General features: G+C 41.8%; 1 protein-coding gene across 2 annotated transcripts in view; it reads left to right on the top strand.

Annotated features, from left to right (window-relative positions):
- The window catches only part of atp8b1 (ATPase phospholipid transporting 8B1), a 154,081-nt gene that overhangs the window by 76,666 nt on the left and 60,493 nt on the right, over positions 1–16,922 (top strand). For both annotated transcript variants that reach the window (XM_078219950.1, XM_078219959.1), the window contains exons 2-5: positions 9,373–9,567; positions 12,690–12,781; positions 12,983–13,096; positions 15,090–15,188. In XM_078219950.1, coding sequence (XP_078076076.1) covers positions 9,387–9,567; positions 12,690–12,781; positions 12,983–13,096; positions 15,090–15,188 — 486 coding nt within the window. In that variant the 5' untranslated portion in view covers positions 9,373–9,386. The remainder of the gene's footprint in view (positions 1–9,372; positions 9,568–12,689; positions 12,782–12,982; positions 13,097–15,089; positions 15,189–16,922) is intronic.

The raw sequence follows: 16,922 nt of genomic DNA, 5'->3' as shown, positions 1-16,922 counted from the left end.
AATTGTGTGTGCTCTGTCTCTTTTTGACAGCATCCACATATCCACCAAAATGCTCAGGCAAATAAGGTGAATCTTTGTCCACCAGTTTAGTTGATTCATTAAATTAATTTCCCATTCTAATCTAACATCAAGATTGAATCCTGGGTTCCCCTTTTGAGCCAAAAATTGGTTCGTAAGAGTAAGTGCCCTGGAATTGGAGCTCGAAGGGCTTCACATTTGGCATTCAGCCATGCATAACCAGGTGGCAAGACTTTGAATTGTAACTTCAAAAGGACAATAGTGCTTGTAGTTCAATAATTGATTTTGTTCTTATTTCTCAATATATGCGAATCCTTTTCATTCTAACTGCATGACTAGCCCGTTCCTAAGCAGAGTGCAAAATCTTGCTTATTCAGGTTGATTTCGTGTGTTTGACCCAGGTTCCAAAGGACAACATTAATTGAGCACAAGAATTGGCTATTATTTCCAGATTTCAGATTAGGAGTGGTTATAAAAAAAGAACATTTTGGTGCCATCTTGTTGCCTCATCTTGCACCAAGGGTGGCACAGTGGTTAGCACTTCTGCCTCACAGCACCAGGGACCCAGGTTCGATTCCCAGCTTGGGTCACTGTTTGTGTGGAGTTTGCACTTTCTCCCCATGTATGCATGAGTTTTCTCCGGGCACTCCGGTTTCCTCCCACAGTCCGAAAGACATGCTGGTTAGGTGCATTGGCCATGCTAAATTCTCCCTCCGTGTACCCAAACAGGCGTCGGAGTGTAGTGACTAGGGAGTCTTCACAGTAACTTTATTGCAGTGTTAATGTAAGCCTACTTCTGACAAACTTTAGAAAAAAAGGGAATTGAAAGCTATTGGAGGTAGATGGGAATATGGAACTGAAAACGCAAATATATAAAACTGTAGGTATCTATCAATTTGGAGAGTTTGGCTTTTGGTTTATTCTCCAGATAACTTGTATAAGGAAAAAACACTCAGAAATCCTGCTGCAGCATGAGGGGATGCTGCCAAATACACTGAGACTTTCAATGGTGCAAATTGGACAAATGCTGCCTACGTTTTCCCAATTAGCCTGAAAATCTTTGCTGAAGTGGAGTATACTGGTGCATCACCATCAGCTGTGAGAAACTTGGCTAAGTGTGTAAATTATTTAGCATAGATTTAGTGCAAAACAAATTGTAAAGAATGAAGTATCACAAATGCAAGAAATGTACACAACATGCAAAAACTTTGACAGAAGGATAGTTTTCTTGACCCAGATATCATAGGTATGTGTTCAAGCTGAACATCACCAAAAATAAACATCATGGGCTAATAATGCTTTTTGGGAATCCAGAAACCATTCAACTATGAATGGAAATCACTGGGTAGTGTGGTTTCCAAGTTCCCTGGCTAGAGTGCAAGGAGGAGGCAAGGCCTGATGGAGTCTCAGAGAGAGATCATCAGCTATCAAGCTTTCAAACTGAAATTTACACCTAAATGAAGGAATTTGACTTTATTTTCGTCACTTATGACTGGTTTTGTTAATGCTTCTGTGAAGTGCCTTGAGACATTGTACTATATTGAAGATGTTATGTAAATGCATGTTTTTGTTGCATTACAATGAATGCAAAGCAATAAGGCGATGAGTGAGAGAGAGTGAGGTGATTTTTGAGGAGGCGTTGCTCAACAAGATGTTATCTCCCCCTGCCAAAACAAATCCACAGGTCAACAGTGAGGATCTCTGTGGGCTTCACCAAATTCATAATTGGATACCTCTGGCAGTTCAAGAAAACCAACAACCAAAATCACCTGCCAGGATGCATCTAACTTCATTTCAGGCAGTCATTGGTGATCTTTGTAATATTACTGAGAGGTCCTAGGGCAATTCACATAGTTTGATATTAAAGACGAGAACAAATTTGGGCCATTGGGTATTAAAGGTTTTTGATACATCTTGGCTACCACAGATGGAATACACATGGTTTGTATACTTCTCCAGTCAACATCCCGGAGGGGGAAAGATTTATTATTTTGGTTGGTGTGCAGACTATTCAAGCAAATTTTGCGTTGATATGGAGGCTGCTTTGCAGGTGGTCATGAAGTTGCTGCAGGTGAATTAACCTTTGCAAGTCTGCCTGCCTTTAGCTCTTTCGCATTGGGATGAATTGAACAAGTTACCTATTGACTTTTGACCATAAACTGGGTGTATAAACATCCATACTGGGTGAATAAAGTACTAAACTGAGTGAAGGCTTTACAATGGGAATTCGCTGCAGAGGGAAGGTGCTGCCAAGTAATTTAAACTGAGGCAACAGTGAAAGGAAGGAGAGGCCTGCTGAATAAAAGGTGTGGATTAGCAAAGCACAAATCGGGTGACTTTCTACCCTGTGCAGAAGGAGCAAGCCCAAGAAACAAGTTTAGTTAATTAGTGTAAATAGGAGATGATGATGTTTTATACTTTAATCAATACCATCAGTAATAAACTATCAGTTTTAAGTGAATACATGGTAAGACTGCTTGACACCGAATACATGCAAATCCTGGGCCAGGAGGGAACTCCTGGAACCATCGCCTGTCCTGGATAACCATGTGGGCAGGAGCATTCAGTTGCTGCAGCTCAGGGTTTTGCAGTTCCAGGAGCAGCTGGAGTCGCTGGGCATATGGGGGTGCAGAGAGTTTCCTGGAATAGGGTGATCACTGCACAGCTATGGAGGGTTTACTTCATTACAAGTGGACATCTAGCAAAATAGGGAGAAGTCAGGAGCATAGGAATTTTCCCTGTGTGATCCTCTCAAAACTTTCCATTGCTGAATACTGGTGACACCCCTGGTGTATAGACAAGAGCAGAGCCACAGAATTGTGGGGCAAATAACTGCACAGAGAAGTGTGGCCAGTGTCGCCAAGTGTAGAAATGCATTGGTCATAGGGGATGAGATAGGAGGATTTGGAAATGTTTCTGCAGTCGCTGATGTGAATCTAGCATTCTGTGTTGTTAGGGTCACTGGTATCGCTATACATTTGCAAGTCGTACTGTGGGGGAATGGTGCACAGCCAGAACTTATGGTTCAAGTTTGAATGGCACACAGAATTTGGGGTAACACCTTAGCAGCAAGGGTTGATTAACAAACCGGAAACTGTTAAGAATGAACCGATCATTTTTGGAATGAAGAATGTGGCAGAGTACTGGTAAGGATCAGTGCTTGGGCCTCAGCTGTTTATAGTTTATAACATTGATTTGGATGATGGACCAAGTGTAATATATTGGTGATGCAAAGCTAGATGAGAAAGTAGACTGCAAAGGGATACACGTGTTTGGGCAAAGTGACTGATGGAATATGATATGAGGAAATGATAAGTTATCCAGTATGGTGGCAGGTGGTTTATGAAAAGTGAGACGAGTAATTGTAAGGCAATGGAATTTTGCGGGTAACAAAGTTAACATGCAACTGTACCAAGCAATTAAGGTAAATAGTGCATTATTACAATTAGTTGGGAATACAAGATGAATGAAGTGCTGGTGGAATTATATGGGGTTTTGACCATAAGACATAGGAGCAGAATTAGGCCACTTGGCCCATCAAGTCTGCTCCATCATTCAATCATGGCTGATATTTTTCTCATCCCCATTCTCCTGCCTTTTTCCCCATAACCCCTGATCTCATTAATCAAGAACCTATCTATCTCTGTCTTAAAGGCATTCAATAACCTTGCCTCCACAGTCTTCTGCGGCAAGACCACAGTTAGAATACTGTGTGTAATTTTCATCTCCTTGCCCAAGGAAGAATATTTTGCCTTCGATATGATGCAACAAAAGTTCATTGGACTGATCACTGTGAGGGCGGGATTAAGAAAAGTGGATCTATTTTCTGGAGTTTGGAAGAAGCCAATAGGTGGCATTGAAACCCAAGAAATCTGCACTATTGCAAACTAGTGCCATTATTTTTTTAAGTCTAATTAGATTTCTTTTCTATGTTTGATGGATTGTTTGCGATGGAGCGAAGGAAATTTTTGAGGCGATTTGTTGAGCTGTGTAAAAATTATGATTGATATAGTTATAGTGGAGAATAGCTATTCCCCATTAACTGATGGTACAAGGACTGGAGGAGCAGGGTTTAAGGTTTTAGGCCAGTGTTACAAAGGGGCCAGTTTTCTTTTGGCCCAGCAGTGGTGATGATCTGGCCTATGAGAGTGGTGGAAGCAGAGACAACCAATTTCATTTCAAAAATCATTCATTATGTAAGGGAATAAATTTTGAGAGGCACAAGTATAGAGTGGGGGGATGGGACTGATTGATTGGATTGCTCTACCGAGAGCTGACATGGGCTTGATGGGCTGAATGCCCTCCTTCTGTGCCACAATGATCTGATTATGAGATTCTGAGAGGCCTTGGTCGGGCAGATGCTGAGAGGTTGTTACCCCTGACTGGAGAGTTTAGAACTCTGGTCATAATCTGAGGGTGAGGAGAGAGCTATTTTTGGATTGGGTTTTTGAATCGTGTAATCCTTGATGTGTTTCAGTTATCTGTAATACTCCTAAGTGCTAATCAAGTGTCTCAGTGGCAACCTTGCATAGATTCATGTTTTGCAAGCCCAACTTGTTGGACCAATAACTTGGAACCAAATGCTCGAGAAAATACAGGTAAAGAAACAAATATTTAGCAAGTTCATAATGATGCAGCTGTAGCAGCTTTGGTGGTCAGGACTAGGCATTCTCAGTATTGCTATTTAACTCACAACTTGACATGTTGTACTTCCTCATTTTGTCCATTGTTATCTTCCTCGTGCATTGGACTCCAAATGTAAAAAACAACAAAGGTAACTGGTCCCAAAAAGGCACACACATTTCCCTTGGCTGGTTAGATACAAGTTTAGTATAGCATGGATGTTATTGGGTTGAAATTTCCATTCTTGGACGGCACAGTGGTTAGCACTGCTGCCTCACAGCGCCAGGGACCCAGGTTCAATTCCCGGCTTGGGTCACTGTCTGTGTGGAGTTTGCACGTTCTCCCCCTGTCTGCGTGGATTTCCTCCGGGTGGTCCAGTTTCCTCCCACATTCTGAAAGATGTATTAGTTAGATGCATTGACCCGAACAGGCGCTGGAGTGTGGCGCCTAGGGGAATTTCACAGTAACTTCATTACAATATTCATGTAAGTCTTTCTTGTGACAAATAAATAAACTACTTGTTCTTGTTTTTCCAGCAGTCTTAACTTGCTGAATTCCTGCAATAAGAAAATACGGTTATCAAACCAAGCTGTGACTGCTTTAATGAGAGTTTACAAGGGGCAGTTGGGTTTCTTTCTTTTTGAGGAAATGACATGAAGCATAAATGAGGGGATAGTTGAGTGTGGAGGAAAAAAAATCACTTTTAGCTGTTTGTATATTGATGACATGAACCTTTCTGATTGAGTTCTCCATACTCATCACACTGCACTTGTGCTCAGAACAATCATGGTATTGTAAGTTCTGGTAGTGCAAGGAAACCCAAGTACTTCAACAATGGAACCTTATACTTTTGTGTGTTAGACACATGCCAAATAGAAGCATGTTTCAATTGTTTTTAATATATGGCTGCTGAACATTAGTGTAAATAATTGATGTAATTTTCTATTTATAGTCCTAGAATCCATTCTAATACACAAAGCAAACAACTGTCATACTTGAGGTTCATGTTGAATTAGTCATTTCAAAGCTGATTATTAAAGCAATCCACTTAAAGCAATTATAATTCATAGACCTCAAATGAGGTGCTAAGTAAATACCCATCAACTCCTATTACAACTGCAAGGATCAATTGACATAATAGTTCAGATGCTGTCCATTTGTTATCTTTTTTAGTCTGTATATCGTGCAAGAAACACTTTTCACGATATGCTAATACATGTGACACATCAAATCAAAAGGATGAAAACATAATTGTCAAACTATTTGTAGAAGGATCATCTGAGAGTGTAAACACAGAACAATTTTAAGTTTTTTCCGGTCATCGCAGGTAAATCCTCCACCACGAGCCAATTCAGTATGGAAATCCTAGCTATGTTTCCCAGTCCAGAGCAGTAATGTCCATCCCCCATCCAACCAAGTAAGTCAGAGCCCAACGCAGTAATTACAGACCTGAGGCATTCTGACTGTGAAGATAAATGCAGAATCGGACCATGACAATTTTTGTGGGCCAGTATTCCAATTTGGGGAGCTGAACATCGTCCTTGCAGTACCGTAGTGTTACTCAAACTTTCTTTCTGGTGACCCACTTTTACCAAATGGCCGTCCCTGGTGACCCCACGCCACGTTCACTTGTCTCTGGCCCACTCTTTTTTGTGTAACAAGATGATCCATGTCTACAACTGACTTACTGGAAAGGGGAAGAAAATTGGCACCAGGTGAGTTGGCACCAAGTGCATGTATAGGGCATACTGATCTGTTGATTCTTGCCTCGCGCTGCAGTGAGAATTGACCCAGAGCAAAAATGGAAAAATGGTCAGGTGATCTCTGGGGATCATTTGTCGTGACCCATTTTTCAACATCCATGTGCAACCTCCACTTGGGAAAAATACTGCTGTACTGAGCAATGTCTTGGAGGATGAAGTCCGAAGAGAATGATTCCACTTTCTTATAGATGGATGCATCGGAAGTCACTGATGTCCTTTTGAAAAGTCAGCTGTGCTTCCAACAGATGAACAACATTTCAGGTCTTAGCGCTGCTAAATCTGCATTGCCTAGTTTTTCACCTGATGAAGAATAGTCCACAGCGGATGTTTTGCCTGAGCCTAGATCAGAGTCCCCGAGGATCACACCATTTAAGAGCTGGTTACCTTTCAAGGGTAAAAGTCAGTTTTCACCCATACTTCAGGCCCAGCTGAAAGCAGTCTTCTGTTCAGAGTTATAGCAGAATCTTTACTCCTTCTGAAGCTGAAAAATCCTGTGCAGCAATCTTATCCCCGAGTTGATTGTCTACAAGAAATTTGTCTTCACACACAAGATGAGGCTGTCCTGTCTCCATATTCTTAGCAAATTTTCCCATAGCGAAGCAGCCTTATACAGAGAGAAGTGTGGCTCTCTCACCAATAGACAGTTCTTCTGAAATATCACTCGGAAATCATTTATTCGTTTCCTGATAGTCTAACAGGAAGTTGATCACTTTTTTTCCTTATCTCAGTTCGTTGTGATCTCAAAATGTTCAATACCTCTGTCTTTGATACTGCAGTGCACCTGTGACATTCTTCCCTGAATTTGAAGAGCATTCCTCTTGAGCTTCTTCCCAGCACCATTGAGGGAGCCACAAGTTCCTCAGTGTCGTGAGTTCCTGTCTGCTAGTCCCAGAGGACCAAAGATTGATCCTTTTCAGTCTTCTCTTTTGAATCAGTCTTTCGGTGAGCAGTCTTCTTTGTCCTATGAAGTTTAGCCATCATGAAACCTACACTCCCCAGTCATGCTGAGAGCAATATTGCTAAAATGTTGTCCTATTCTTACCAGATGCAGAAGAAAGCTTTCATGTCTCTAAGATATCTTCCTTAAGGGTCAAAAATACTGTGGGAGATTAAATCTCCTAGAACTGATTTGGAATGGAAGAGTAAGAATTGGCTCGAACCTGCAGTTGGAAGAAGAGAGTTACAGAAATGCAGTGTAAATAGTTAAAGACACGGGGCAGGATTTTCTGGTCTCGCTTGCCCCGAAACCGGAAAATACCGCCCGAGGTCAACAGACTTTCCCATGTCCACCCCTTGCTCACTCCAATTCCTGTGGAGGGCGGGACAATACATTCTGGCCACAGATTCATGTTAAAAAGTAGATAGCATATTTGGTTGGGGCAGGGCGTGATGTAGCATATACAAGGTTAACAAACTGTGCCAATGTATGACTTAGATGATGATGTACCACGAATGCTCATTAGTCATGCACTTGAGAGAAGTTGGAATCATGCCAAGGTGCAATGTGTCCACTCTTTAATGTGTTTAGTGTAGTGCTACTAAATACGTGTTAATCAGATACCAGAGTGTGGCTGCATTCTGTCTAAGAATCAAGGCTATGCCTAGAGTTCAAAGTAGAAGAACACCTCTCACAACAGATATCAATTGCACAATTCAATCTTACGGCCTGGGCCCTGTAAATAAGTAGAGCCCAGTACTTAACATTATACTGTGTTCTAGCAATGTTGTACACTGTCACTTCCTTACGCTGCTGAGTAAAGACAACAAAGTCTGACTCTGGCACATTCATTCTACTATTCTCATACTGTAGTGGATGAGTGCGGCGGGGGGGCAGGAAGGAAGGGGGGCAATAAGCAAGAGGCTGTTTAATGAGATAAGGGGCTAAAGATGAGTTTCTTATGACAGCAGATTGGAGGAGCCATGTTGAGTGTTATGAGGAGAAGTAAATAACAATGTGATCAAGCACCATCATTTTGAATGATGGAGCAGGCGATGGGCTTTATGGCCTCCTCCTGCTCTCTTTTTCTTTGTTTAGGTAAGGAGAGGGGCCTGGTTTGATAGATATAGGAAATGAAGCAGCTATGTGCATGGTCTTGATTGTAGTCACAAAGCAGTCCATGAGCTTTGTAAACTTGTTGGGAATAACAGTGGGCAGAGCTGAGAAGAACATTTCAGTGGAGAAACAAAGCTTGAGGGTAATTTTACCAGCATCCAGCATGATCCCGGAATAGTGTGTACTTTTGTCAGCATGCAACAAGACCCAAAAGCACTTGTTGGGTACAGGCATTCTGGTGACAGTTAATTATATCTGTTATGTACGCTCGAATCTGCAGCTCTTAAACTGGGGCAAAGAAGCAGATCAGATCCAGATGGATCAATCCAAACTCAAAAGAATGATGGTTTTGTTGAAGATTAGGGAATCCAAGGCAAACTTTAGCATTGGTTAACTATGGATACGGCTGTGCAAGAATTGTGGTGAATGGTGGCCCAAGGTAGTTGGGCTTTTTAGTGAGCTGGCAAGAGGTTTCTTTTCACCAACTAGATACTGAAGGAATTGGATTTTTTAAGTGGCATTGTCAGGGTGAGATTGGTGGTTGAGCGGTAGGGAGGTTCTGTGTGGACACGAGGAATAATGGGAGATGGTTTCTGTCAGTGATCGAGAGAGTGCATGTGGAGAAATCACAAGGTAGCATTGAGCCACATTCCCACCACCTTCTGTGACCTTGCTATGAATATGGGTCAAAGTTTATACGGAGGGCAAGGCTCAAGGGGAACAGGTGGTCAGTGAATTCAGAGAGGAGAGGGCAAAGGCAATATATTAACTAAAAAGCAGAAACTGTGCTGATCCTTTATGGGAGGTAATTGGTTTCTCAGTGATGTTTCTCAAAGCTTTGTTCTTTTGTCACTTGCTATCAGAAATTGCTTTCGGTTCATTTGATTTTTGACTTCAGTTGTTTTCTTTTGTCAGGGACCACGAAGGTGATGAGTACTGACAGAGTTTCCAGTCTTGGTGATGATGATGATGGCAGGGGATTTGACGACGTGGTGCCATATAGTGATGATGAGACGGACAATGAATTGGATAGCTCGACTGAAAGGTTGGAAGATACAGAGCAAAACCGCATCAACCAAAAGACCGAGGAGGGATGGCAACCAAAAAGTGGTAAAGCTCGATGATAATTGGTTATTTTAGACTATGAATTAAATTGACATGCTTTGTACAAAAAGCGAATAAAGAAAGGAGAAGAAGAAATAAAATAATTTATAACTGAACAAGGTGGATCAAGTAACAGAGTTGAAAGATAAAATCCGTGCTTTAACACTGTGATGCTGCATAAGTATGAATACTGAAAGCACTCAAAGACAAATGGCAATTTTAGGCTGTTGACTTGATTACTTCATAGAATCCCTACAGTGCAGAAGGAGTCCATTTGGCTCATCGAGTCTGCATCGACTCTCCAAAATAGTGTCTTACCCAGATCCTGTCCCTGGAACCCCACACATTTAACCCACTAATTCCCCTAACCTATGCATCTTGCAACACTAAGGGGCAATTTAGCATGGCCAATCCACCCAACCCACATGTCTTTGAAGCATGGGAAGAAACCAAAGCACTTGGAGGAAACCCACACAGGTGCAGGGAGAATGTGCCACGTACAGACACCCCATGCTGGAATTGAACCCAGGACCCTGGCAATGTGAGGCAGGAGTACTAACTACTGTGCCACCATGCAGCCCCCTTATTATTGCTGAGAAATGCAGTTCTAATGATAGAAGGTGAGACTAGATAGCGAGAGAAGCACAGTATCTGCACAAGTTTACCAGCAAGCTAATTATAGTCTCTTTGCTGGAGTGATGGGCTTTTCAATAACTTAGACCAGCCAAAAGTGCAAGGATCTCTACGGCTGAAAGGGCTAACAAACAATGACTCTTTAGGTGGTGTTTTGTTGGTGACAAAAGGGATGAAGCCCACAAGATGAAGATCATTTTGAAGAAACTGGTGACTACAGGGAAATGCCCATCAGATTGGAAATGCAACGTATGGCATTTATCAGGAAGACCAGCATGGTGGCGCAGTGGTTAGCACTGCTGCCTCACAGCGCCAGGGACCTGAGTTCAATTTCTGGTTTGGATTATTGTCAATGCGGAGTAAGCACATTCTCCCCATGTCAGCGTGAGTTTCCTCCGGGTGCTCCGGTTTCCTCCCAAAGTCTGAGGAGACCTGCTGGTTAGGTGCATTGGCCATGCTAAATTCTCCCTTAGTGTACTCGAACAGGTGCCGGAATGTGGCGACTGTGGGATTTTCCCAATAACCTCATGCCTACTTGTGACGCTAATAAAGTTTAAACAGAGGATAACTTCATTGGAAATAATCTAGTAAATGGCAGCCAGCATTGTTTTCTGGAAGGGGGATTTTGCCCTTTCAGCTACAATGACATTTTCAGTCATTTTCAAGATAAATTGAACAGAAAGGATCTTTCTTAAAAGGCCTTTTAAGTTTTTTAAGAGTTTAAAGCACAAATATAGATAAATGGGTACAAACTGGTAAAAGGACAAATTCGGTCTAATCAAGAAATAGAGCGATAATAATATCTGGAATGGTAGGGTCATGGGAAAAATGTACAGAATTATTTAAGAGTTTGCTTAGGTGATAGGAAAAGCATTGTGCAAGAAGCGGCTTAAAGACTTGTTAACTAGACTTTGATACTTAGATTATTGGATTTTTTTTCACATTAGCCTAAGTAATTGAAGCTAATTATCTGGAACATTCCTTCCCTGAAAACAATTTAAAATTACAGCACCACTTCCAGGATAAAATATTTATCAAGATGTATTTATCATTTGAAAAGAACTTCAGGCTAAGCTCTGCTATTCCCTCCCCAAATGTCAGCACATCGCAGAGCAACTCAACTTAACAGAGCAACTTAGAAAGGATGCGATTGCTGGAATGTATGATGTATTCCCCAGGAATGTAGATCATGGGAACAATTCAGCACTGTTTGCTGTTGCTTCTGCAACTATCAACAACAGCAACTTGCATTTATACAGTGTCTCTTTAAACATTGTTACTGGTCTCAGCACTCACAGGAATGTAATGGGATAAAATTGGCCAAGAATACATTAGGATGGATGACCAGACACTTAGTTACAGAGGTATATTAAAAGGAGCATCTTAAAAGTATGGCGTTGGGGTGAGGTTTTGGGAAAGAATTCTAGAACTTGGGTTTGAGGGGCTGAAGGTTTGACCACCAATGGTGGAATGAAAGTTGAGATTTTGTTAGAAACACCATGGAGACCAATATGAACAAGAATCCGACATGCCAAAAGACACCAATGGGAGAAACTGATGGACAAGATTTCACCATTTAAAACTGCAACAAGTGAACCAAACCCATCTTAAATGTGTCTAATGGGTAAATTGTAGTCAAAAAAAGCCGTAAATTACACTTTACATAGTTGAAGATGACAAAGTTGAACCTCGTGGATTTCTCTGCTTGCACTCTTAGCACATAATTGACATGATGTGCAGTCATAAATTTTTTTCACAACTCTGATTTCTACTACTTTGTCAAGTAGAATTTCATCAGCCTCTTGACAATAGTTCTACTCTGTCCAAATTTCACTGATAACACTACCAATAATAAGGAGCACTTCATTTGGCTCACTGATCCTGAGGGCCTAGCTTCCCCGAGACGCCTCCATCCAACCTTGGATCATGGTATGGTCAGCTCGGGTTCAAAACCAACTCCTTAGCATGCCTGGAGTGCTCAACTTTTCAGAGCCTTTTTGCAGAGGTTCTGACCTCTGGCAGAGATGCTGAAGTTCAAGAGTCCCTGTCTCTGTTTTGACCAGTGGCCAAAATTGGACCTCTCGGTCCTTTGTCGTTCCCAATTAGCTTCCATTTCCATAGGAACCTCAGCCAGGGGCTGATTTCTTAGAAGTCCGATGGTGAGGAAAGCCGATTAAACAACCTCGTCCAGAAACCTAGAGGTTTTCTGTTCAGGGCTGAGGCAAAAAATACAAGTTTTAAAACTACAGATTTCCTCAATATACACAAGGCCAACGCTGAGGGAACCACCCCATTTAGGGAGAGTTACTATCCTAGAAAGATCTTGCCTCTGCAAAAGCGATCATTTTCTCCAAGAAAGAAACGGAGCTACAATCTGGTATCTTTGAATAACCCAAGGGTTATTTTTTTAAAGCCAACATCTGTCTTAATTTAGTGTTGTTGTTTTTACTACTTTGAATATTGTTGAACTCTCTTCATCCTACCCTCTATTTCAGAATACACATGGAAAGTCAAAGCAAATGACAGAAACTTTAACAATCAGTTCACTGTCACGAAATATGGTTGCATGAAAGTGAACAAATACTCGGTGAGTAGACTCTTGGGTAGTTTTTTTTATTCATCTGCCAAACCATAACTTTTGCAACACCTTAAAACTCAAAATGTTTTTTTAAAAAAAAATCTTATTGCTATCATTGTACTTTCTATCTATTGTCTGGGCGTAGAATTCAAGGTCTCATTATACTGAAGCATTTTCTGATTGACAATAGTTGTCCAATTTCTTTTTCAGGGGAATGACATCCGGACATACAAATACAACCTTCTTACCTTTTTGCCACGTAACCTGATGGAACAATTTAAAAGAGCAGCCAATGCTTACTTTTTGATCCTTCTCATTCTTCAAGTAGGTGGTTAAAAACTACATTCTCAATGTTTCTGCATGCACTAAAAACATAGGAGCAGTTGTAGACCATTAAACACATCACGCCTGCTCTGCCATTTAATATGTTCACGGTTGATCATCCATTCCGATGCCTTTTACCCATGGCTGATTTTCCATCTCGCTGCTTTTTTTTCCCCACACTATCCCCATATCCCTTTACGTCATTGGGATTTAGAAAAATGTCTACCTCTACTTTAAACATACTCAATGACTGGGCTTCCACAGCCTTCTGGGTTAGAGAATCCCTATGATTCACAACAGTCTTGAGTAAAAGAATTTCTCCTCATCTCAGTCCTAAGTGGGTTTCCCTCTTAATTCTTGGGCAGCACAGTGGTTAGCACTGCTGCTTCACAGCTCCAGTGACCAGGGTTCGATTCCCGGTTTGGGTCACTGTCCGTGTGGAGTTTGTACATTCCCCCCGTGTCTGCGTGGGTTTCCTCCCACAGTCCAAAGATGTGCACGTTAGGTTGATTGGCCAAGCCAAATTGCCCCTTAGTGTCCCAGGATGGAGGGATTAGCGGGTAAATGTATGGGGTTACGGGGATCGGGCCTGGGTGGGATTATTATCGGTGCAGACTTGATGGGCTGAATGGCCGTCTTCTACCCTATCTGTCCCAAGAAAATACCAAGTATTTTGCTAGCTTCAATGAGATCACTACTTTTATTCTTTGAAACTTTGGAGAATGCAGGCCCAATCTCCCCAATCTATTTATAGCACTGTCCTGCCATCCTGGGAACAAGTATGATGAACCTTCATTGTACTCCCACTATGGTATTAATATCTTTTCTCAGGCAAGGGGACCAAAACTACAATGTATTATTCCAGGTGTGGTCTAACCAAGGTTTTAGACGATTTAAGCAAGATTTTGCTACTGCTGTACTCCATCCCCCTTGCGATAATGGCAAAAATACCATTAGCCTTCCTAATTAGCTGATGTACGTTGGCCTTTAGTCATTTATTGATGAAGACACCCGGGTCCTTTTACACATCTACACTTTATAATCTCTTACCATTTAAGAAATATTTTGTGCCTCTATTTCTTAAATAGAATAAATTCTTCCCGTGTTAGTTTTAAAACTATAAGCTAACCTCTTATTGCACATATCTCTAAAAATCACTGCTTCGTTTACCGATTCATTTTTAGTACGCTGGCCAAGACTGAAAATACTTTGACTTCTCTTTCATCCGACACTCCATTTTACTTTGACTCTGTCTATACTTCCCGTTGCCTCGGCAAAGCAGCCAGCATAATTAAAGACCCCACACACCCTAGACGTTCTCTCTTCCGCCGCCTTCTGTCAGGAAGAAGATACAAAAGTCTGAGGTCACGTACCAACCGACTCAAGAACAGCTTCTTCCCTGCTGCCATCAGACTTTTGAATGGACCTACCTTGCATGAAGTTGTTCTTTCTCTACACCCTAGCTATGACTGTAACATTACATTCTGCACTCTCTCGTTTCCTTTTCTCTGAATGGTATGCTTTGTCTGTATAGCATGCAAGAAACAATACTTTTCACTGTATGCTAATACATGTGACAAAACTTTACGGAAAACAGATATTTATTGGAAGTGTAAGGCATGTCCAATATAGTGAAGTCCTCAATTATTCCAGAGTTGCTATGAATTTCCGAGTATTTGTTTTATTTTTATATTTTGGGTTCCCCATGTTTGCAGTTTGATTCCCCCTTTGAACTTGCTGAACATTGCACTTAGTTTGTTTGATTGCTTTGTTGAAGTTGAGGGTTTTGAGCCGGGGGACAAAGGGAAATCTGACTTGGTTTGTTTAAAGGCTGCAGTGATGCACCGGTGGAATATTTAGCAGCCAGCTGAATGATGTGTGTGCGCCCGTGTGATATAACAATGCTAAGAGGAATGAAAGGTTGTTCTGGATCTGAAATGATTTGATAGCTTCTATAAGAAATTACATTTTTTTCCCCCCATTTTCTTTTTAGGCCATTCCTCAGATCTCAACTTTGGCTTGGTACACTACATTGGTGCCTCTGGTGGTAGTGCTGGGAATAACAGCAGTAAAGGACCTTGTTGACGATATTGTAAGCATTTATTTTGTTTCTTTGTCTAATCATGCATTCTAATAATGTTGAACTTCTGCATATTGTGTGAACACAGCAAACTATCTGCGCCATGTCCTGAGAGCAGGAGAGGCTATTTAACTTGGGTAGGAGTGGAAGGTTTCTGATGGATTCACAGAGGACTGGCGCCACCTGCCTGTCAAGACTTGTTATTAGGTGACCATGTAGCAGCAAAGTCTTTCTAGGCATTAATTAGATATTCCTGGGGCGGAATCTTTTCTGTATTTAGCAGATTTTAAAGTGGGCAGGAAACTCAGCATTGGAGTCGCTGGCAGCTTTGTCCGTCGTATTGTTGAGAACATTGAAAAGAAAATGATGGGCTGGTCCCACGATATCACACTGGCGGGGTAGGATAATTCCCACTGGTCTTCTCACATGGATTTTTTTAAGGGCGGTGATGGGGAGGGGTGTAAGATTCAGGTACAGAGGCCTGATGATGTGTTGTAAATGTATTAGTGATGTTCCTGATATTGAATTTTGGGAGTTACATCACTCTCTGGGCAGGGAGGGGGAGTGATGGATCAGACAATGGCGTCATGCACAGAAGGATGGGCTGAATGGCATCCTTCTGTGCTGTGACCATTCTTGATTCCAGAGCTATTTTTCTAAATTATATTCCAGCAGAAGGAAACGCCCATAAAAGCCAGTACCATTTATTCATTCACCCTCCCCTCAATTTTCAGTTCTCCTCACCAAGAGGTGCGGAACCAAATGTGGTCTGGTTCTTCACATTTTGTGCATTCCAGAACAGTGAGTATTGGCAAATTATTTGACAACAGCAGATATGATTTCAGTTTTCATATTTTTATTCATTCATGGAATGAGAGTATCACAGGTTAAGCCAGCATTTACTACCCATTCCTAATTGCCTTTGAAAAGGCAGTGGTGAGCTGCCTTCTTGGACCACTGCAGCTCATGTGGTGTAGCTACACCCACAGTCCTGTTAGGGAGGGAGTTCCGTGCTTTTGACACAGCAACAGTGAAGGAACGGCGATATATTTCCAAGTCAGAATGGCTTGGAGGGAAACACAGGTGGTGCTGTTTCTGTGTGTCTGTTGCTCTTGTCCTTCTAGACAGTGATGGCTATGGGTTTGGAAGATGTTGTCTGAGGAGCCTTGGTGAGTTCCTGCAGTGCATTTTGTAGATGGTTCACTGCTGCCATTGTGAATGGATGGTGGAGGGAGGGAATGTTTGTGGAAGCAGGCTGCTTTGTCCTGGATGGTGTCAAGCTACTGTGTTAGAGCTGTACTCCTCCAAGTAAATGGAGAGTATTCCATTACACTCCTGACTTGTACTTTGTAGATGGTGGACAGGCTCTGAGGAGTCAGGAGGTAAGTTACTCATCATGGGATTTGGAGTCTCTGACCTCTTCTGGCCTCAGTATTTCCCTGGTTGGTCCAGTTCAGTGCCTGGTCAATGTTGATAGTGGGGGATTCGGCGATACTCATGCCATTGAATGTCAAACATAGGAAAATAGGGGCAGTGGTTAAGAGAGATTGTCAATTGTGTGGCATCAATGTTACTTGTCAATCAAAGACTGAATATTGTCCAGGTCTTGCTGCATTTGAATATGGGCTTCTTCAGTAGCTGAGGTTTTGTGAATGGTGCTGAATGTTATTATCAGCGAACATCCCCATTTCTGACCTTTGTATTGGAAGGAAGGTCAATGATCAAGCAGCTGAAGGTGGTTGGACC

The sequence above is a fragment of the Mustelus asterias genome, chromosome 1 (assembly GCF_964213995.1).
Source record: "Mustelus asterias chromosome 1, sMusAst1.hap1.1, whole genome shotgun sequence".
Lineage (NCBI taxonomy): Eukaryota > Metazoa > Chordata > Chondrichthyes > Carcharhiniformes > Triakidae > Mustelus > Mustelus asterias.
Note: the sequence above shows the minus strand (reverse complement) of the source record. Positions and strands in the feature narration are given on the sequence as shown.